The following is a 23963-nucleotide window of genomic DNA, read 5'->3' as shown; positions in this document are numbered from 1 at the left end:
CATTGTCACAATTACATACTGTATACTTAACTAGAAATGCATTATGCAATTATCTCAGAATACCTCTAATTATTTTCGTCTGTTCTGAACTGTGTCATTAAAATCTAGTTTGAAGTGGTTAAGGAGCTGCGACAGGAAAATTATTTTCCTTTATTAACTAAATAAATGTATGAGTGGTTAAAGATTAAACATTGATTTTGTTGTCCTCTTAGTGCAATTGAATTTGATGGAGCAACTGTTGGCCTTGCTCACACTGGAACGCAGTGTGAAGGTCTTTCAACAGGGATTGTGCAGGTATGAATATTCTGCCATTTTGCTCAAAAGTAAAAAAAACATACTTGCTAATAAACACAATTTCAGGGTTTACAATAACACTCCCCATCCATCATTTAAAACAATGGTGACAAAAAAAATAAAAAATTTCTTGACAGAAAATAATGATTTCACAATAATAGAGGAAGTGTCTAAGGTATCTGTAATTTGAATTACAACAGAACCAGACAGCATAATAGTCCACCACAATATCCCCAAATATGGTGTGTCTGCATACTGTCAGATCAACACTTCTTGGCTGTGTTGTGTTGTTTGTTGCAGTGCAGTGCATCATTTTTCAAATTATTCTTGACGGGATAATTCACCCAAAAAATGAAATTGTGTCATCGTTTACTCACCCTGTTGTTCCAAACCCATATTACTTTTTTTTTCTGTGGAAGACAAGTTAGCCTCACCATTCACTTTCATAGTATGCAAAAAAAAAAAAAAAAAGATGCGATGAAAGTGAATGCTAACTTATGTCTAAGATCTCATTTTGTGTTCCAAGGAAGAAATAAAGTCATATTGGCTTTGAACAGCATGAGGATGTGAAACTGATGACAGAATTTTCATTTTTGGTGAACTATCACTTTAATGCTTGATTATAAGGTAAGGTAGACAAAAGAAAATTAAACATCTATCAATGAAAAATCATGGTTTACATGATGTTTTTTTCCATGTCAAGCCTGGACCTAAAAAAAAAAAAAAATAGATTGCTTTAGTGTTACTTTCCTCTCCATTCTCGCAGGATCACAACTCTGAAGCCATAGCAGTGGGGGCCACAATGGCCCATGAAATGGGGCACAATCTAGGCATGAGCCATGACGGCAGCACCTGCACTTGTTTTGAAAGCACTTGCATTATGACTGCTGCTCTCAGGTACCTAAATGGCTAATCTCAGAGGTCCAATGCTTTCTAACTTTGATTAGCCTATTACTATTATTTTTATACATTCCCTTACAAATCTGCCATGATCAGAATTATGTGATGTTTTGAATTATGACATATTCAATGGTACATGATGTATGTCAGAAGTATTTTGAGTAATCACAAGTTCTGCTAAAATATCACTTTAGCACACTTGTAGAACTAAACTCAGCAAAAAAAAAAAAAAAAAGAAAAAGAAACTTTCAACTGCTTTTATTTTCAGCAAACTTAACATGTGTAAATATTTGTATGAACATAAAAAGATTCAACACCTAAGATATAAACTGAACAAGTTTCACAGACATGTGACTAACAGAACTGGAATAATGTGTCCCTGAACAAATTCAGTATCTGGTGTGGCCACCAGCTGCATTAAGAACTGCAGTGCATCTCTTCCTCATGGACTGCACCAGATTTGCCAATTCTTGCTGTGAGATGTTAGCCTACTCTTCCACCAAGGCACTTGCAAGTTTCCAGTCATTTCTGGGGGGAATGGCCCTAGCCCTCACCCTCCGATCTAACAGACGTGCTCAATGAGATCGAGATCCAGGCTCTTGGCTGGCCATGGCAGAACACTGACATTCCTATCTTGCAGAACGAGCAGTATGGCTGGTGGCACTGTCATGCTGGAGGGTCATGTCAGGATGAGCCTGCAGGAAGAGTACCACATGAGGGAGGAGGATGTCTTTCTGTAACGCATAGGGTGTTGAGATTGCCTGCAAAGACAACAAGCTCAGTCTGATGATGCTGTAACACTCTGCCCCAGACCATGACGGACCCTCCACCTCCAACTCGATCCCGCTCCAGAGTACAGGCCTCGGTGTAACGCTCATTCCTTCGACAATAAACACGAGTCCGACCATCACCCCTGGTGAGATAAAAAAGCAACTTGTCAGTAAAGAGCACTTTTTGCCATTCCTGTCTGTCCAGCGAAGCCCTCAGTGCAGCCTCTCTCAGCCTATTTTGGACAGTTTGAGCACTGATGGAGGGATTGTGCTTTCCTGGTGTAACTCGGGATGTTGTTGTTGCAATCCTGTACCTGTCCCACCATTGTGATATTCAGATGTACCGATCCTGTGCAGGTGTTGTTACACATGGTCTGCCACTGCGAGGACTATCAGCTGTCCTTCCTGCCTCCCTGTAGTGCTGTCTTAGGTGTCCCACAGTACAGACATTGCAATTTATTGCCCTGGCCACATCTGCAGTGCTCATGCCTCCATGCAGCAAGCCTAAGGCACATTCATGCAGATGAGCAGGGACCCTGGGCATCTTTCTTTTGGTGTTTTTCAGAGTCAAGTCAAGTCAAGTGGTTCTTATTGTCGTTTCAACCATATACAGTTAGTACAGTACACAACAAAACGAGACAACGTTCCTCCAGGACCATGGTGCTACATAAAAACAACAAAGGACCAACATAGGACCACATGAGACTACACAACGAAATAAAATACCTATATAAACTACCTATATATACCTATATAAAGTGCACGTGCAAACATGTGCAAAAAGTACAGGACAGTACAACAAATTACTGACAATGAACAGGACAATAGACAGTGCAGCGCCGACCAGTACTCAGTAGTGCAAAAAGATGACAGTTTCTAAAAATGTAAACATAACATACTATGAGATAATGTTCTATGCACATAGCAGTTATTGAGGTAGCAGACAGTTATAAAGTGACAGTTATTAAAGTGCAACTCAGGACACGTGTGTGTCAAACCAGTCTCTGAGTATTGAGAAGTCTGATGGCTTGGGGGAAGAAGCTGTTACACAGTCTGGCCGTGAGGGCCCGAATGCTTCGGTACCTCTTGCCAGACGGGAGGAGGGTAAAGAGTTTGTGTGAGGGGTGTGTGGGGTCGTCCACAATGCTGGTTGCTTTGTGGATACAGTGTTTTTTGTAAATGTCTTTGATGGAGGGAAGAGAGACCCCAATGATCTTCTCAGCTGTCCTCACTATCCTCTGCAGGGCTTTGCGGTCCGAAACGGTGCAAGTCCCAAACCAGGCAGTGATGCAGCTGCTCAGGATGCTCTCAATAGTCCCTCTATAGAATGTAGTGAGGATGGGGGTTGGGAGATGTGCTTTCCTCAGCCTTCGAAGAAAGTAGAGACGCTGCTGGGCTTTCTTGGTGATAGAGCTGGTGTTGAGGGGCCAGGTGAGGTTCTCCGCCAGGTGAACACCAAGGAATTTGGTGCTCTTGACGATCTCCACAGAGGAGCCGTCGATGTTCAGCGGAGTGTGTTCACCTTGTGCTCTCCTAAAGTCAACAACCATCTCTTTTGTTTTGTCGACATTCAGGGACAGGTTGTTGGCTCTACACCAGTTCGTCAGCCGCTGCACCTCCTCTCTGTATGCTGACTCGTTGTTCTTGCTGATGAGACCCACCACGGTCGTGTCATCGGCGAACTTGATGATGTGATTCGAGCTGTGCATTGCTGCACAGTCGTGAGTCAGCAGAGTGAACAGCAGTGGACTGAGCACACAGCCCTGGGGGCCCCAGTGCTCAGTGTGGTGGTGGTGGAGATGCTGTTCCCGATCCGGACTGACTGAGGTCTCCCAGTCAGGAAGTCCAGGATCCAGTTGCAGAGGGAGGTGTCCAGGCCCAGCAGGTTCAGCTTTCCAATCAGGTGCTGGGGAATGATTGTGTTGAATGCTGAGCTGAAATCTATGAACAGCATTCGAGCGTATGAGTCCTTATTGTCTAGGTGGGTGAGGGCCAGATGGAGGGTTGTGGTGATGGCATCGTCCGTTGAACGGTTTGAACGATCACGCAAACTGCAGTGGGTCTAGTGAGGGGGCAGCTGGGTCTTAATCTGCCTCATGACGAGCCTCTCGAAGCACTTCATGATGATGGGTGTAAGTCGCGACGGGACGGTAGTCGTTGAGGCAGGACACTGAAGACTTCTTTGGCATGGGGATGATGGTGGTGGCCTTGAAGCACGTTGGAACAACGGCGCTGCTCAGAGAGATGTTGAAGATGTCGGTAAGAACATCTGCTAGCTGGTCTGCACATCCTCTGAGCACTCTGCCAGGAATGTTGTCTGGTCCAGCAGCCTTCCGTGGGTTGACTCTACGTAGAGTTTTCCTCACATCTGCCGTGGTAAGACAGAGCACCTGGTCGTTGGGAGGAGGGGTGGACTTCCTCGCCATCACGTCGTTCTGCACTTCAAACCGAGCGTAGAAGTCGTTCAGCGCATCTGGAAGGGAGGCATCTTTGTCACAGGCAACTGATGTTGTCCTGTAGTTGGTGATGGCCTGGATGCCCTGCCACATGCGCCGCGTGTCACCGCTGTCCTGGAAGTGACTGTGGATTCTCTGGGCGTGTGCGCGCTTTGCCTCTCTGATTGCCCGTGACAGTTTAGCCCTAGCTGTTCTTAGGGCTGCCTTATCGCCTGCTCTGAAGGCGGAGTCTCGGGACCTCAGCAGCGTGCGCACCTCCGCAGTCATCCACGGCTTCTGGTTGGAGCGTGTGGTGATGGTCTTGGAGAAAGTGACATCATCAATGCACTTGCTGATGTAGCTGGTCACTGATGCTGTGTATTCCTCCAAGTTGGTAGAATCGGCATATGTTGCAGCCTCCCTGAACATGTGCCAGTCAGTACACTCAAAACAGTCCTGAAGAGCAGAGATGGCTCCTGCTGGCCAGGTTTTCACCTGCTTCTGAAGCGGTTTTGTGCGTCTGACTGAGCGGTCTGTATGCTGGAATTAACATAACAGAGATGTGGTCTGAGTAGCCGAGGTGGGGGCGGGGCTCCGCCCGGTGCAGCGCCTGGGATGTTTGTGTAAACAAGATCAAGCGCGTTAGCCCCTCTCGTTGCAAAGTCCACATACTGATGGAATTTAGGGAGCACTGTCTTGAGATTTGCATGGTTGAAATCTCCGGCGACAATAAACAGTCCGTCGGGGTGAGCGTTCTGCAGTTCGCTCATAGCCCCATACAGTTCACAGAGCGCTTCCTTAGCGTTAGCGCTGGGGGAATGTAAACTCGGTTATGCAAACAGTGGTGAATTCCCGTGGTAGATAAAAAGGTCTGCATCTAACAGTCACAAGCTCCAACAGCGATGAACAGTATCTAGAGACTAGCATAGAGTTCTTGCACCATTCCGTGTTGATGTAAACACACAAGCCACCACCGCGAGTCTTACCGCAGAGAGCTGTATTTCTGTCGGCACGAAACGAGGCGAGCCCGTCTAGCTGAATGGCGGCATCCGGAACTCTGTCGCTGAGCCACGTCTCCGTGAAAACAAAGACGCAGCAGTCTCTAAACTCACGCTGCGTAGCCTGCTGGAGTCGGATATAGTCCAGTTTATTGTCCAGGGAGCAAACATTTGAGAGCAGGATAGACGGGAGAGCCGGCCGGCTAGGGTTTGTTTTTAGCCTAGCATGGACCCCCGCCCTCTTTCCGCGCTTCCGCTTTCTCGCACACTGCTTACGACGTCCTCTCCCCCCGGCCACTGGCATCAGGCGACGCCGAGGGCTGGAGGCCTGGTCTCCGCAGCAAGCCGAGTACGCGTAGCGCCTCCTGCAGGTCATCATGCAGCTTGGTTTTTGCATGAGTCTTATATTTGAGTAGTGTCTGGCGATGGTAGACACGAACACTGGTTGCTCCGATGTCCATGTGTTGCAAAAGTCGGGCTTTTTTAACAAAAATAGCACCATTGTGGATCCGGAGTGGCCGCTGCGTGCTACCGCGCCGCCTTCTTGGATCAACCAAGACCTTTCCAGTCAGTAGAAAGGTCTCTTTAGTGTCCTAAGTTTATATAACTCTGACCTTAATTGCCTATCGTCTGTAAGCTGTTAGTGTCTTAATGACCGTTCCACAGGTGCATGTTCATTAATTAAGCTTTGGTTCATTGAACAAGCATGGAAATCAGTGTTTAAAACCTTTACCAAAAAGATCTGTAAAGTAGAGTTTACTTTAACACAATAGGTTGACATTAAGTTATTCCAATATCATCTACATCTTAAACAGCTGTTAATATTAATTATTCATACATTGTCTCGATATAACTTTGCAATCTATACCAGTTACATCACATTTTCTGAACCTGTGAACAAATATAATATCGGTGTTATTACTATTTCATGACTCTGCAGCTATCACATCCCTCGGCACTTCAGCAGCTGCAGTACTGCACAGTACGAGGAGTTCCTGAACACCAAAAATCCAGGATGTCTTCTAAACATGCCAAAACCAAAAGACTTGATTCAGCCTGCTCTGTGTGGAAATAGGTTTGTGGAGACAGGAGAGGAATGTGATTGTGGAACAGTGCAGGTAAGCAGGACTGTAGTTTATGATACCTGACTTAAAAGGGGTCATGAATTGGAAAATAAAACTTCCAATTCACAAACAAGACACAGTTCAAAGCAGTCTTTGCAGATAGACTTAAATTAAAAGTTGATGCAGTGCCAACATGGAGTGTCAGGAACTCTTGGGTGATGAAAGGTTGAGGGAACTGAGCTCGCGAGAAACAGGATGTATGGACCCAGGAAGTCTCGGATAAAACAAAACAAGTCTATAATAAATCCAAAAGGTAACTCAATTTCTTCAAATTCAGGATCAGACTCTGGTTCAAAAATGCATGGATGAGTTCCTCCAGTTGTAATTTTTTTAATCAGCCGAAGTTTTCAAAACAACCCCACATCTTTGCGCGTGCATAATGGCGGGGGCATTTACACTCATTCACATGCAAAGATGTTACCCAATCACAGCAGTGGGCATTTGCACTGAAGTCTTCAAGAACACACGATGCACAAAATCTGAATAGAAATTACAATTATTCCTAAATTATGACTTTTAATGAAAAAAACAATTACTCACACTAATATTATAACTCATGGAACATTATAAAATAAAATGAAAATCCAATTCATGACACCTTTAAAGGTATGTTCTGGGTTCAATCCAAGTTAAGCTCAATCAACAGCATTTGTGGCATAATGTTGATTACCACAAACATTTTCCACTCGTTCAGTGGAAGAGTGGAAAATGTAGTTTACATTCAGGCATTTACAATGGAAGAGAATGGGGACAATAAAAGTGAATGTGGCCAATTTTTGGACGATTTAAACACAGAAATTTGAAACTTATAATTTTATAAAAGCATTTGCATTAATTCTTCTGTTAAAATGTGTGTGTTATGTGAGCTGTAAAGTTGTTTAAATTGTCATTTTTACAGTCATTTTAGGGTTTGTTGACATTACATCGTCACGATAACGAAATTAGGTACAATTGGCTATAAGGTTACACAAAAGTGTTTTTAACCACACTAAAATAATTTTTACACACATATCCTTTATGTCTTGAGGTTATACTTGTACAAAAGTGAGTTTTTAACGTAAAAAAACTGTCCCCATTCACTTCAGTTATAAGTGCCTCAGTGGAACCTCGCTTTTTTTTTTTAAGAATAGGAGGAACGAGTCAATTAATTTTGTCGTAATCAACATTATACCACAAATGCTTTTGATTGAGCTTAACTTATATTGAAACCAGAACATTTCTTTAAAGATATAATTTACCCCAAAATGTACATTTTGTCATCATTTACTCACCCTCATGCTATTTCAAACCTGTATGACTTTCTACAGTGGAACACAAAAGATGTTAGGCAGAATGTTAGGAACTGACAACCTCAGTCACAATTCACTTTCAATGAATGGAGAAAAAAAGTCGAAAAAATAAATGGTTTCTGAGGTTGTCAGTCCCTACAACTTTCTGACTTACATCTTTTGTGTTCCATGAAAGAAAGTCACACAGATTTGGAAAAACATGAGGGTAAATTATGACAGAATTTTCTTAGTAGGTTAATGATCTGAGATGATCTAAATAGGGATCATTAATCAGTGGCAAGATTCACCTTAAAAATTAATTTGTATAGAGATGTGATTTAAAACGTTTTCATTTTCTGTGGTGTACTATATATTTATCAAGGCATTTGAGTTTGTTTGGTATTTCCTAATATCCCTTAAGACTAGACAAGCCTCTACAGAGGCCAAAAAAAAGAAAGAAATCATGCTTTTCAGATTATAACATTAAACATTTATTTTACTGGTTTTCACTGCTAAATAACCTGGTTAAATTTAAAACTTTATTCCTGAAATATGATAGTTCACAAGCAGTACTCAGCTAAATATTTTCCATTAAGAAACAATATGCTATACAAGCCCAGACGATGCTCAACAGGAATCTTTTACAGCATGCACTCATAAAGATTAAATTACATTAGCCACAGTGCTGTTTTGTTTAGAGTTTGTTGTATTTCACCAATCATACCATATGCAATATCTATCTTCTATAAGCAGCACTCTCTGAAGTGTGCAATCTAGTCAATAGACATGGAATTTACTGCAATTCTGTTTATGCCTGCACTCCATTCCTCTTCTTTCTGGCCAGAATTTGAGTTGGATGCACTGCCTGTGGCTTACTTTTACTGAGCCCTTGTGTTTATTCATTCAAGTACTTTGACAAGTAAATTGCTTTCCAAAGAGTTTCTTCAAATTCTCAGAATTAGTTCCTTAAAAGACCATTTATTATACACTTAATTATTAAACACACCCACTGTTTAACTTGAGACATTAACACTTGCAGACATGCTCAATGTTGTTATTTCACTGTCAATATTAAATCTATCGGGATGCTTTGTATACTGGCATATGTTTTGTAATAGGAGTGTACAAACCCATGCTGCAATGCAATCACCTGCAAACTGACAAAGGGCTCACAATGTGCAACAGGGGAGTGTTGTGAGAAGTGTAAGGTAAGATTCAAAGGTATTTCCTGAAATTACTCAAAAAATTAATCATTGTATTTCATGGAGTAAAGAAAGCAAAAGTAATCCCCATATAACCACCTCCAATGCCTAGCTTTCATACTGTGCACATACTGTATTTAAAAAACACATTTTCATTCCCTACTTCATCAGATCATGTCAAACTCACATGTGTGTCGTCCAAAAAACAATGAGTGTGATCTGCATGAGTACTGCACCGGAAAATCAGCCGAGTGTCCCGAGGACGTCTTTACAGTCAATGGCCTTCCTTGCAAAAATGGAAAAGGCTATTGCTACAATGGCCAGTGCCCAATGAAAGAGGACCAGTGCATTAAAATGTGGGGTCCAAGTGAGTTTAGCAATACAACACTGTAACATAATGATACTGACATTTCATTTTGGTGAAACTGAGCCCCATATAAATGTGCTTTGTCTTTTTTTTTTTTTTTTTACAATTACACTTAAGCTGCCGATGTGGGTAAAGACAACTGTTACAACTATAACACAAAAGGAGAGTACTACGCCTTCTGCAAGCGCACCCCCGATAAATATATCCCATGTCAGAATCAGTACGATATCCCATCCATCTGTCCATCTATTAATCCTTCACAATATCATCAGTTTAACCAAAAAATTCTAAAATTTCCCCTATCTCTCTTTAGAGATGTGAATTGTGGAAAACTGTTCTGTGATAAAGGCAATGGGGATCCTAATTATGGACGGCTGGTACATGTAGGTTCTAGCAACTGTAGAGCCACATTCTACAATAACCCTGAAGAGGATTATGGCCAAGTGGATACTGGCACCAAATGTGGGGAAGGAACGGTAAGGCTGATTTTTGCCAACTAAACCAAAATCAATTTTAGTCCAGTAACAAATAATTCTATCAATCAACTCTAATGAAAGTCAATTGCAGAACCTTGTATATGTATCAGCAAGTGTCTTTTTCCTTGCTTAAGTGTTCAGGAGGAAACCTGTTTGAAGACATTATTTTGCAATTCCATTTGGTGAAGCTAGTGCCACATAAATTGTGCATCTCACCTTAAGCCTCTTTATGAATCCAGAAGCATTTTTACTTGTCATTCATTTTGTTTTCCTTTTCACAGGTTTGTAGCCAGAATGAATGTGTTGATCTAGAGACAGCTTTCAAAGCAACCAACTGCTCAGCCAAGTGCAAAGGACATGGGGTATGACTCCTTAAACATCTCCTCCTCCTTTTCTCACAAAACAAAATAAATAGACAGTCAGTGACATGTCAGTGCTTTGTTTCAGGGGGTCATTAGCATATGACTATTTATACATATAACTTTCTTTCCTAATTATGTGTTTGTTTTTGTGTACATAAACACGAAATTAAAGCGGTCATTTAAAGCAAGCATGTGTAACTTTGTGTTTGTTACAAGCGGGAGTTTAAGTGTATGTGTGCATGCTACAGGTTTGTGACCACAGACTGCAGTGCAGATGTGAGCCTGGATGGCTGCCACCAGACTGTGAAACACCAGCTGATAATGGCTCTTCTTCAGGTAGTACTTTTATAAATTGGCAATATTTTCCCCTGGATATTATTTTCAGAAATTATTTATTGTAAGGCTGTTATCTTTAAAATCAACACCACTCCATATACAGTAAAAGTCATATTGAACAAAACTCCCCTCTGAGACTACAGATGTCTGACAGCTACACTACAGTCACTACTGTGTCTGCAGAGAAATATATCATGAAATATATCAAATGTCAGATAACGGATTAACATTTTCCCCCCACATTTAAAATAGATCCCTGCTAACAACACTTAACCTAAAATGATGTGCTGTCTAAGCTAATTTAAGAAGGTCTCTTAGCCTAGCCAATTTTGTCTAAATTGCCTCCCAGCCAGTCCAAACTAATGTGGAGCTGGTTTAGCTGGAAGGCCATCTGAAATGTACCTAAAATCCCTCTTAAACCAGAATGAGATCTTACCAACTTAATGTAGGTGTTTTGTTTTTTAAATAGCTGAGGCATAACAAAAAAAATGCTAAACGTTAACCCTATGAGAGGTCCTACATACTAACCTGCAGTCTTTGCAATTCCTGTTACAACAATAGTTATTGCAGTGGTCGTCTGTGTCCTGGTTGTGATAGCTCTAATTGCACTGGGAATCTTCCTGTACAAACACAGAAAAAGGGGACCATGTTCATACAGGTAAGAGTATAGGTAACCAGCCCATACACAATACACTGTAGAAATGTCCGTAATTTTAACGGTAAAGACTGTAAAAATGCTACAGTAAAAAAACTTTAATTGATTAATGAATAGTTAAAATATACGGGAAAACATTTTAATTGATTTAAAAAGACAGTAAAATGTTGTAAAAATACATCATTTTTTCGATGAAAAGAGTGTGATTTTCCCATTTCCCATTAACAGTAAAAATGTATATTATGTTTAACAAGAGAGTACTTTTACAGTAAATTATTGTTAAAATTAAGGTACAAAAAATGTAAACAGGCGTTCCCAGAATGACCCATTACATCTCGTTATATTTTATGGGAATAGTTGTTTCATCTTATTTTTAATATCAGTTATGTACTTTGGGGTGTTCTGTGTTATATTTGATAAATTAAGTTCACATGTATAACCCTGATGGTGTTCAGTGTTTGTGTGAGTGACTCTGAGCACTGTCTCTACATGTTTATTGGTCATTGCTTGTAAGTCAGGATGGGTTGCTGTTGATGAACTTCATGTCATCATGTGACCTCCTGTAATTATTACAGTTAATAACAATACATTATAAAGTGAAAAGCAGATTTTTACAGTTTCAGAAGCTTAATATATTATGTTTATCATTTATTAATATAAATGACGATACCATAAAATAAGCATCAAAATTACATCCCATAAAGCCTGTAACGTGGTTACCGTATTTTTTTCAGCAACCAGTTATAGCTGCCAGTTTTTTACAATAAATTTAACTGAATTGTTTTTTTACAGTGTCAGTGTGGTCATGCGTATTCAGCAGAAAAGGGCTGTTGGATTTACTGGTTTAAAATGTACTTTTTTTTTTTATTACAGTACAAGTTTTAAACTGTAAAATGTACAGGTTGTTCTGTAAAATTGTTGACATTTTTATAGTATTTTTTTCAGAATTATTCTGTTTTTAGTTGTTGTTTTTTACAGTGAAAAGTCAATAAAACAAACTTCTTTAATGCTGCTATATTTTCAGTAGCAGTCCAAGCCAGGGGAAATTTCATGTTGTCAACATCCCTGACCACAACCATCAGAGGCAGCCCACACCTAACCAGAACCCAATCACGGTAACACAACCACATCTAATGTCATTTACATATTTCATCTGCTAACATAATCTACAGTCAATAAATGGCGACAGTGTGATCAGAACTTTGACATCTCTACGTTATTCTTAGATTATAAAGCCTACAGTGCCTCCTCCACCTCAACATATATCCTTCCAGTCCAGAGCTCTACATATTGACTTCTGAGATGCACGGCAGGTAGCACAGCTAACTCTATTTGTAATGACCAATGTTTTATATTTATATTGGTATTTAATACAACTGCCCTCTCAGGCACTGAGAAAAAAAAAAAAATCTGAAAAGTAGAGCGAATTGAGGTAATCTGTGACATTGGATAATGTGGGGAAACTTCAGATTTGATGTGTAAATTTAGCAATTAAGTTCTGATTTTAGATTCCTCCATGTCCTCATTAACTGGCCTGGTTGCCCAGTTAGGTCATCTGTCGTTGAATGAGTCTTGGAATGATTTTAGACTCATCATTACTTTTCAATAAGCAGATCAGTGTTGTTGTCAAGGGTAGCTTTTTCCACCTGTGATCTATAGCTAAAATAAAACCTTTTCTTTCCAATAAGGACCTGGAAATTGTAATCCACTCACTAATTTCATCAAGGTTAGACTATTGTACCTCATTGTACATTGGTCTCCCTCAAACTGCGTTATCCCACCTACCGCTAGTTCAAAACTCGGCAGCTAGGCTTTTAACAGGGTTAAGAAAGAGGGATCACATTTCCTCTGTTTTGGCATCTCTACACTGGTTTCTTGTGAAATTCAGGGTCGATTGAAAAATTTTGCTTTATGTCTACAAGGCAGTATCTGGTCTTGCGTCCAAATATATATATATATATATATATGTGACCTTCTCCTCCCTTACTCTTCTACCATAGTGCTTAAGCCTTCTGATCAACTTCTTTTGAGGGTTCTTCATTGTGCTTTACAAGTCAAACAAATAAATATACAATGACAGAGTTATACACGTACGTGTGTGTGTGTGTGTGTGTGTGTGTGTGTGTATTAGAGATCGACCGGTATATCGGGTTTGTCGATTAATCGGCACGGTTATCGGCAAATATCCACACCAATAATTTTTCCCCATTGTGTCCGGTGCTGGAGCTGCTGGGAACGTCGCACTGTCATTATACAGTATGAGAGCGGCCTCTAGAGGTGAAATAAAACTATCATTGATACCTCGTCGTGGTTGTTTTGACACGTGAGACTGCACGTTTAATGCAGCAGAACACTGCACAGAGCTGAACAATGCAGATTTAAAACACCAACAACTTAAAGGTATGTATACAGTACATGTTGTCATATCATTATTAAGTAATTCATTCCTTGAATAGATGCTGCATTAATAGAGAACAGCAGTATGTTTGTAGACCAGGCTTAGAGGACGCTAACATTAAAGCTATACTCAAGCGGTTAGAACAATGTGACAAAAAACACGCAAGTCCTACCCAAATGTTTAAATAAAATGTTTTAGGCCTACCATCTATTTGCATTAGTTTATATCCAGTCATGTTTATGCTTTAGCCAGCTAATTTGTATATTTAAAGATAGTGAGAGATTTGAGAAAAATATCTTCATGCAGTCAAGAGAAACGTATCTGTTTTTATCCTCACATTAATACGTTTTTTTATCATTATTTTTATTTTGATTAGATAATCATCAAGTGATCGGGGTGTGTGTGTGTGTGAGACGAGTTTCTTTGAGAATTTAAACTAGCATAACAGTGCAAAATATAAACAAAATATCACTAAATCTAATAGAAGTGTTAAAAAAGCGTATGACATTGCAATACACTAGTTTCCCTAATTTAACATTAAAGACCCCTCACCAGAAATGAAGTGATCAGCCACTTGAAGACGTGTGATAGCTCTGTGAATCACAAAAGGCTGTTTAATAAGTAAATATATAAAATGCACGTGCAGAAGCAGCACCTTAGTTAATGGCGCTACTCTGTTTACGCACACACACACAGGTGCGCGCCTATTTTTTAGCCTTTATGGGTTGTGCAACATGTGCGCGACTCACAAACAACATCGCAGATGTCGGTTCACTTATAATATGCATTTAGAATGACACCGGAGGTGCATTTGACCAGAATTTGAGAAAGAAGCAAATTAAACTACTGTGAACTTTCCTATAAACAGACACATCCAGGACTTCCTGGCGAGTTCACAATGTCAAAATAAAAGCGTGATGGTTTAAAAGCTAAAGGTGCACGATTGAGATATATTACTATTATAATCTATTATTATTTGTTTGCAAATGATAATAATATTTAAGTTGAATGGGTTCCAAAAAAATAACACTGTGAATGAAAAGTGAGCTGATATCTTACAAACAATTGAACAAAAAAAGAGATCTGAATACAGAAGTCCAAATACAAGTTGAAAAAATAAAAATAAAAATAAAAACTGCTTATTTTCTACTGATGTCTTATACTGGAATTACTGTTAATTTTGCTGCTACATTATCCAGTATACTAGTTAATAATAAAGTGTTTCTTAATAAGCAATAGTTAGAGGTTTGTGTTTCTTTACAAATTAAAGAGTACCTTCAATTAGTTTCACACAATAATGTAAAGATATTCTAAACTGATTATACAAAAAAACAACACTGGTATCGGATCAGTATTGGCCGATACTGAGATTTCTGGTATCAGAATCGGAAGAGAAAAAGTGGTATCGGTGCATCCCTACTTTAAATGTTGTTTTTCATTCAGTATCAATTTTAAAAACTATCGGCAGATTAATCGGTTATTGGCTTGTCTTCCCAACTTAGCTATCGTATCGGCAAAATCCTATATTGGTGGACCTTTAGTGTGTCTAATATATATATATATATATATATATATATATATATATATATATATATATATAGATATATATTTATTTTTTTTGAAGCTTCACGTCGTGACCGCATTACCACCCCGGGTGTGCATTATTTTTCTAATAATTCAACGGCCCGTCGTCAATTATTCCTTACATAGTTCAACGGCCCGTCGTCAATTATTCCTTACATATTATAGATATATATAGATCAGTGGAATAGAGGCCCTCTGCCATTCTGTGTTCTGCCTGTTGTTTTAAATAAAATTACTGTTGCATATTTAACTTTTTGAAAGATGTTAGCTAAGTTAATTTCTTGACTCTTGTTTTGCATATAATAGTTTTCTAAAACTTTACATTATTTGGATAATTGTTAATAAAATCTGTAAAATTAGATTTTTACAGAACTGAAAGAAGAATAATATTTAATATAGTTTTAATATATTTTTTGTCCAATTTTGGTGCGTTACTTTCAATAAAAGTGTGATTTATTTTATTGGTTTGTAGTTTTTCAATTCAGATTAATTAAATTCATGAAATTAATGAAAAAGTATAAAATTAATACAATTATACACAACATTTTTTTTTAATTTTAAATAGGTAAAAATTTCGGTTTCGGTTTTCGGCCAAGTGCATCCTGGATTTTCGGTTTCGGCCCAGAATTTTCATTTCGGTGCATCCCTATTCCATATTCACCCAAGAGTATAAAAACAAAAATAAATTTGAGAATTTTTATTTTATTTTAGTTAGTTTTGGGGTGTAATGGTAATTCTCCACCTAGAATTCACACAAGTAAGAGTGTTCCAAAAATATTACAGGACACAGTGTAGTCTTTTCCTCAGTGCTTTATTCATACAACTCGGCCGGGGGGAGAAGCTCCTGTGGCTTCTCTCGAACACACATACAGTACATGTAGGCTTATATAGATTGTTAACAATTTATATGTGATTTGACCTCAGCAGATTTATCATGCGATAAGAACTCAGCAAAATGTTTGTTAGGGAGGTATTGTATATCCCAAACAAGTTGTCACACGATCGGACCCTTAGCAGTATGAACAACGAGATATTATTGTCTTCTGCCTGAAAAACAGACTGGTCATCCATTTCAACAAATAAGCACAACACAAAGCTAAATCTTCCTATTTGACGTCAGCTGATTTTGATAATGAAATATGTGGGCTAGCCCCTGGAACATTGTAAAATTTGGCTCTTAGAGGCTCTGGTAGCTGAACACCAAACCATTTTTTTTTTCTCAAAATCTTCCTCATTTCCTTCTGACACAAAAGTAGTGCAAACAATCGCCCTCTTGTAGGAAACCTAGTTCCCTGTGTTGTGTGTGCGTGTTGCATTAACTGTCTGCCCACTCTTTCTTGTGAGGCTTCTGTGAGGTGCCATTCATAAGTCTAAAGAATGGGGGTGGGGACATGGTTTGTTAGCATGGTGTAAGCGTGTGAGTGCTTTTCAGAGTATGTACTACCTCTGCTTTGTTAGCCTTCAACATAATGCCTAGTGTACACATTAAATCTCATCCCAACAAATTTTTTGGGCAGCATTTTGACAGTAGAAACAATCATCTTCGATGTCCTGTGGCACCGTATAAAACTCTTTTACTGAATCACCATTCACCCCAATCATTGTAATGTATCAACCACTAAATTTGGGAGGAGATGTCAATCCTATGTTCATGATAACAGATTCTGTGGCAAAGGAATCCAATAAGAAGTTATTGTTTTTTTTTTCCCCAACTGCCAATAGTAGGCATAATTTTATAGGCTGAATTGGAAAGCATTGCATACATCATCTTCATGTGTGTATTTGTTAGATTCTGACTCACGTGCCCTTGGTTCACCATCCCCTGTCTTATTTCCCCAAGGGAGTCAGTCCTCCTTTTGATGTATATGTGGCTATGGGTGCTCCTTAATGTCCTTTCTAATCTCTAATCTTTCTAAAATGTTTTTCTACATTTTGCAGGTGGCCAGTGTCAGAGTTCAGTTTGTGGTTTTTAAAGTGTTCACGAATGTCAGGTATGCTGTGTGGTGTCTGGTGGTGGAGGGGGACAGCTATTGCTCTTCATGCTTGGGAGGTGGTGCTTGGGGTGCTATCGATTGAACTGGGTCTAGCGCTGGTCCTCAGCCTGAAGACTACTGACCATCATGTTGATCCTCGTCCTGGTCCCAATGTTGGCCGAAGGAGGTCGAGTCCAGGTCTGGGTCACCAGGTCTGGGTCACCTACATATTTCAGACACTGAGAGATTTTGTTAGAGGGCCCTGTCCCTCAGGTTTGTTTCAGGTAGCCAATCTGAAAATGCTTTCCAATCACCCTTAAATAACTCATGCCCTTAAATAACTGATGCTTTTTCTGTTCTTTCTTAGTCATTATCTCATGTTTTTCTTGACTTGCTTTTCCCCTCTATATCAGTTTTTCCTTTAACTGTTTCATCTGTCTTCAGCTACACAGAACATGTATTTACAATTTGGAGCATCCATATATGGACAGAGGTCTGGACCTCTATTAATGTCATTAATTTTGCTCGAATTCAGTTTATAGGGGAGATTCAGGTTTCCCAGGGACTTTAACTCAAACCCAGGGACTCTAAACCCGACTGTAATCACAGCTTTATCCTTCAGCACTGAGTCCGTTGTTAAGTCAGCCGACTATACTGAAAACATTTCTTAAGCTTTTCTATTTGGTTCAGGCTAAAAGTACCATTTTCTGGAAACCCATTTTCTCTCTACAATTGTAATTGTGCACACAATAAGGAACCCTTAGCAGTTTAAACAAAGAGATATTGTCTTCTGCCTGAAAAATATATTGGTCATATATTTAAACTCATAAGCACAACACAGAGATGCTCCAACACATTTTCTAGCTTAAAGTATTTTATACATAAATAATAATATTCTAATATACCTAACTATTATAATTTCACAGGGGTTATACAAAGTTTAGTTTAATTTTTTTCCAATCATTGTACTTTTTATTTTAATGAGAATTGTTTCAGTTGGTATTCGTTTTGTTTTTTGTTGACTGTAATAACACTGGTGCAAATAAATCTAAAGTTTCACATAGAAGATCAAGGAATGCAATACCACAACATATTTAATGATCATTGTAGTGGCTTTCCATTAAAGCCAGAGGTGAATTGGGTTTGAAGAGTGAGCAAGTAATTGATTCATGTAAATAAAGAAAATGTTCTCTTCATTACTCTTTGTTTGTCTTTTATTTGTAGAAAGGAACAGTGTACAATGTATCTCACCAGTAGTTTGAAGTTGTCATTTGTTAGTTCCACAATTCCAATATGTTCAAGTCAACCCCGAACTTTATATCATTGAATACAATCAAGCAGAATACAATCAAAATCATACATGGTGAAATCTATACATGTTTAAATTCATGTTCATGGTCACACACATGGTAAAGCACATGTTCAAGCACATGTTTCACATTTGGTCATGTTTACAAGCATGGTCATCATGGTCAAAAACTGTGTGCTTCAACCTTACGTGAAACACCTGCCCTTCTATCCCATGTGTACCTATTTATACATTTCAATATACTGCCACCCAAAGGTTAAACACAGTATTACATGAATATTATGATCCTACATCCATTGTTAATTAATGATTTAAGTTATGTAGTCAAAATATTATGTAATTTTTAAAAATCCAAATTGACCATTAGAAGTGAAATGTGTGCCTATACCATCACTGTTATACTAGCCATGATTTGTGTGTCAGTTGATAAAATATGATTAATTTTACTTACATTCTGTATAATTTAACGTAGCCAATATCCAATTAGTACCAACGGTGGTGTACCTTTTCCATAGGCATATCAAATCCATGTCATGCCCTGACAGCCAAGGATGAATTTCAAGCACAATATGACCTCTCTCTCTCTCTTCATCCAGAATCAAAAATCATAGAAAGTATGCACATCCAAAGCATGTTAGAATCCAGGTGCATGACCCAAAAATTTATATCCATAAAAACTCTCACACTGTTGCTCCTACACTCCTACACTGTAAAAAAAAATACATCTACTTTAACTTAAATCTTTAAGGCATCAGTTTAACTTACGTTTATGTTAAATCAATGTGGATTTAAAAGATATTTCAACTCATAAGTTTTCCCAATTAATTATTTTACATGCATACATACAGCGTGCTAACTTCATCTAGCTTTTGCCAAACCCACATGCGAATAGACTTTGCGCATCTTGCACGAAAATGCCAAAACTTCCTGGCCATGCCCTCTGACTTTGCATGTATGGCTTATAGCTAGCACTCTTAAAATAGAGCCACATATCACTAAAATAATGCAAATTCATCTACTTTAATAAATACGGTGTTAACCGTATAAATTGAAATGTATAAAATGAAAACCATAATTATATAATAAATATATGAGTTTTCAATTTTTATAATGTGTGCATTATGGCAAATAACAAACATTAATAATGGTTTATAATATATATATATATAATACATAATAGTTTATAAATATATACATTATATACTGTATGTACTAGGCATGTGTGTGTATACAGAATGTGTGTGTCTGTTAAATATAGTAAGTTTATATGTAAATACTGCATGGAGGTAATTAATTATGTATTATTTTTATATCTGATATGCTAGCAAATTGAGCCAAAATACTGATTTGCTAACCAACCCCAATCACACTCTCGCCATAAAAATTGTTGGCCAGCTATTGCTCAAGCAGGTTTACAAATCATCAACATAACACATAGTTATAAAATTACCAGAAAATTACTATGTGGCAACCAACACCTGCTCCTGTTGCTGACGAACCACGGTAACCTCTATAAATTGTTGTACTTTATAGCCCCCTCCCCTCCTCCAACTGTACTCCCAATAATGTTTTGTTTAGAAAAAGTATTTTTGCTTATTGATATGGTGTATGGCTGTATGTATCCCATAACATATGCTAGTCTATCTTGTAAAAAGTTACCAGGTACAATCCTCTGAACGTTAATATAACATAATATAATATTTGAACACCAAAATCTAACATTCAATTGGCTAGATTTGAGGAAAGTTATGAATTAAAATCATTATGGTGTTTCCATAATCGGTTACGGAGGCTCATTGCAATATGAGTGTTATAGTGAAAATATAAAGCTTTTGTTATGACAGTAACCGAAAGTATTTCACTCCTTTTTTTGTAACCCGTCATTGTGTATCAAAGCGTATAACACATTAAACATCTTTGTTTGCAAAGTGTTTGTGGTTTGCAAAAGCACTGACGTGTTTTTAATGTGTTTGTTTGTGTGCCACTCCACCCCTATTTTTTTTAGCCCATTTTATTTGTCTATAAGTTGCTGTGCTGATCTGCCCAAATAATAACACAAAAAGCAGTATATGTAGAAAATAATATGTTTACTAGTTTTGCTGTATGCCACCATCACTTGCTTTAAGAAATCTCTTTAAAAAAAATACTCTCTTGTTGTAAATTTTGTATAACAATTTATAAAATGTATGAAAAATATTGAATTTAAGTAAAAAGAGAACATGCCAACAATCAATAGACATTCAAATGAGTGAGCTGAATCAATAGGAGGATTGTATAATTTGCTGGCAAATAGTCCTGTTTAGCTTGTATAGATGACGCCTGTCAGATGATCTAATATGCTACAAGGCAGATATCAGTAGTCACCCAAACCATTTTGTATAATTTTTTTGTTTAATCCTTTAAAAGACAAAGAGAACACTAGAAATTGACAATATAGGGCACTGTGGAGTTTCCTTTTAGATCAGGGTTGTTATATAAAAATGTAACTACCAAGCAAAGAACCTAACGTACCTTGAAAATGACAGGTTTCATACATGGTTTTGTGAAAGACTATTTGAATTCCCCCAAACATTGAGTGTAATGTCATAGCACATACAATATTTTTTTTCCCAACCATTTTGTCACATTTCTTAACTCTAATAAAACAGCTGCGTGGCAAATGGAGCAGACATGATATCAATGATGGTGAATCCTGAAATATACTATTCATGCCATGTTCTTTATGTTGGCTACACCTCCAAAACAAACTTAGAACAGTTAAGCTGTATTACTTTATTGCTATTTTGTACAAATCAAATTCACATTGGCCTACTTATTAACATGACTAAAACAAAACTGATATTACATTTTTAATAAATTGAACACCTAAATCGAGCAACGTGACCAACCATTACAATGACTGCTGTCACTCGCTACAGGTTTACACTGTTTGAGACCTGCATTTGGACGTGAGCTTAATAAAGCTCTGCACAAAGTTCTGCACTCTCGGGAATGTTCTCGTTACTGTCATAATAAATCAATTATTTACACTGCATCTATGCCTTCATTAGAATGGGAGCGTTTTAGTTTTGTCGTGTTGCTCATTTGCAATGTATTTAACATCTAAGTTCAAAGCGAGTGGTGCAATATGCAATGAATCCAAAATAATTCCAAACTGCTTTTTACTCTTGTTATACAGCTTCTTTTTGAGTGTCAGGTGACGTTTCTTCAGTATTCATTTTGTGTGCCAACGTGAGCAGTGGAACATAAAGAAAGCATCTGGGCATTCAGAGGGTTTAAAACTTGCACATTAGGATCAGTTGTCATTACTGATAGGACAGATGACTAATTTAAGTGGCTCTGATTGGCCATTGCCGGTTCATTGCACAACAGACATGTTAGTGATTGGTTAGAATACTCAACCACTGCAAAAACACATTGTAAATAGAACCCATTGATGCAACAGGAGCAGACTTAAATTGAACCCTGTAATCGACAGTTTTCACGTTTACATAATCATGACAGCCGTAATCATTAGGGATGCACTGAAATTTCGGCCACCGAAAACGCCATTTTTTGTTTTGGCCGAAAGATGCAAAAAGGTCGAAAATATGAGCCTATTTATATGCCTCCCTGCCCCTCAGTGCTCAGGTTTCACTCTCGATCGATCTAATCATAATCCTGATGCCAGCGGTGTGGAAATACTATATAATACAAATAAGCAGTACCGCCGCAACATATACGCATACTATGCACCATCTTTACCTAGGAGGGCACCAGAAAGTCCACCGGGTGACCTCCCTCGCGCGTTATAAGTTATTCAAGGACCCGAAAGCAGTTGCGGAACACAGTCGATCGCTTCATGCTCATATTGCGAACGCGACAATCCTCTTGACTACTGGTGCATGAACAAAGATCACTTCCCATTGCTTGCGCGGGTTGCACGCAGGTATTTATCTGCCCCAAACACCTCCACAGAGAGAGAGAGAGAGACTATTCAGTGCAGCATCTCATGTTTTTGAGTTGCCAGAAAGCTGAGCAACTTTTGTTCTTGAAGAGAAACCTGACACTTTTACTTAAATAGAAAGCAGTCCAATTTGCTATGTGTATAGCAATTACATATAAATGTGTTTAGCCCTGCAAAACTTTGTTCTTCACTTGAGGCTACATCTGTCGTTTACAGTTGAGTTTGGTTTTAGTACAATTACTGCTGTTTTGCACTGTTGTTTTGCACAATAATTTTATATTAAAGTGGAAATATGTTTACATAAACAGAATAGAGGCCCTCTGCCGTTCTGTGTTCTGCCTGTTGTTATCATTAAAATGACTGTGTAGCATGTTTAAACTTTTTGTATTTGCAAGATGCTATACTAGAGCTGCCAAGTTAATAACATGACTGCTGTTATGCATACCAGTAGAGTTTTCTAGAACGTTACATTTATTGGAAAATTGGTAATAAATTTGATTGTTAAATAACTGTATATATAAGTATAATATATTTAATATTGTTAGAATATATTTTCCATCCAATTTTGGTGTGTTACTTTCAATAAAAGTGTGATAATTTTATTTGTTTTTCAATTGTTTTTTTTTATATATAATATATATATATATATATATATATATATATATATATATATATATATATATATATATATATATATATATATATATATATAATATAATTATATTTAAAAAAAAAATTAGATATATATATATTTTAAAATAGGTATATAAAAAAATAAAAAAAAGTAATTTTCGGCCAAGTGCATCCTGAATTTTTGGTTTTGGCCCAGAATTTTCATTTCGGTGCATCACTAGTAATCATGATTCGTTTTTCGATTAATTGTGCACTAACAAATTCTCAGGACCAAGAGTTGTAAATACAGGGATAAAAGTTTTTTGGTCACCAAGAATGACTCTTTATCAAACACACATCTGTGTATATTAATATTCATTTGTTTAGTGAGGACACAATTAACGTCCCCAAAACGTTTTAAAACAAAGTGATGCTCATGGAAGCAGGCCATGGTGAGTGAGCTGTGCCTTGCAATGAAGCTGGTAGTTGGCAGCAGTTCATTTTATGTTAAGTCCATTGTAGCAGACCGAAGGGACGCACTCACAGACCATCGAAGTGTCCCTTGTTGTCTGGTCAGCACATGCTGCAGTTAGTAGTCATCGCTCAATAACACATAGCAGTGAGAGTGGAGCATCAGCCGGGACCAAAGCTGAATCAGATAAGACTCTATTAACCTTATGAGACAAGGAAATAAATTGAATAATATTAGTGTAGATGCCATATACTTGATTTTAAAGTAGCTTAGTCAACACAACAGCAGTGTTTGTGGACTAAATGGTGGATAATTTTGTCTTGGCTTTGATACAGCATGCAGTCAAGATCAAAAGTTAATGAAATATTTTCTTGGCCCTGTCCCAAATGGCACACTCCGGACTTGTGGACTTCCTCAGAGTCCACACTTCGGTGACGTCATGTAGTGCAGACTTAAAGGGCCCCTCGCGCAAGTCCACAAGG

General features: G+C 38.1%; 1 protein-coding gene across 2 annotated transcripts in view; it reads left to right on the top strand.

The window, feature by feature from the left end:
* The window catches only part of adam28 (ADAM metallopeptidase domain 28), a 35690-nt gene extending 17364 nt beyond the window's left edge, over nt 1–18326 (top strand). Inside the window, exons 10-22 of one of the 2 annotated variants that reach the window (XM_052108686.1) lie at nt 213–294; nt 1061–1191; nt 6338–6515; nt 8908–8997; nt 9163–9358; nt 9476–9578; nt 9672–9834; nt 10116–10196; nt 10445–10532; nt 11094–11190; nt 12215–12302; nt 12414–12500; nt 17108–18326. In XM_052108686.1, the coding sequence (XP_051964646.1) occupies nt 213–294; nt 1061–1191; nt 6338–6515; nt 8908–8997; nt 9163–9358; nt 9476–9578; nt 9672–9834; nt 10116–10196; nt 10445–10532; nt 11094–11190; nt 12215–12302; nt 12414–12488 (1372 nt within the window). In that variant the 3' untranslated portion in view covers nt 12489–12500; nt 17108–18326. Of the gene's footprint in view, nt 1–212; nt 295–1060; nt 1192–6337; nt 6516–8907; nt 8998–9162; nt 9359–9475; nt 9579–9671; nt 9835–10115; nt 10197–10444; nt 10533–11093; nt 11191–12211; nt 12303–12413; nt 12501–17107 lie in introns of both variants that reach the window. The other variant, XM_052108676.1, reaches the window with a different exon arrangement.
* Nucleotides 18327–23963: the final 5637 nt, after the last annotated feature.

This window comes from Xyrauchen texanus, chromosome 3 (assembly GCF_025860055.1).
Source record: "Xyrauchen texanus isolate HMW12.3.18 chromosome 3, RBS_HiC_50CHRs, whole genome shotgun sequence".
Taxonomy (NCBI): Eukaryota; Metazoa; Chordata; class Actinopteri; order Cypriniformes; family Catostomidae; genus Xyrauchen; species Xyrauchen texanus.
Note: the sequence above shows the minus strand (reverse complement) of the source record. Positions and strands in the feature narration are given on the sequence as shown.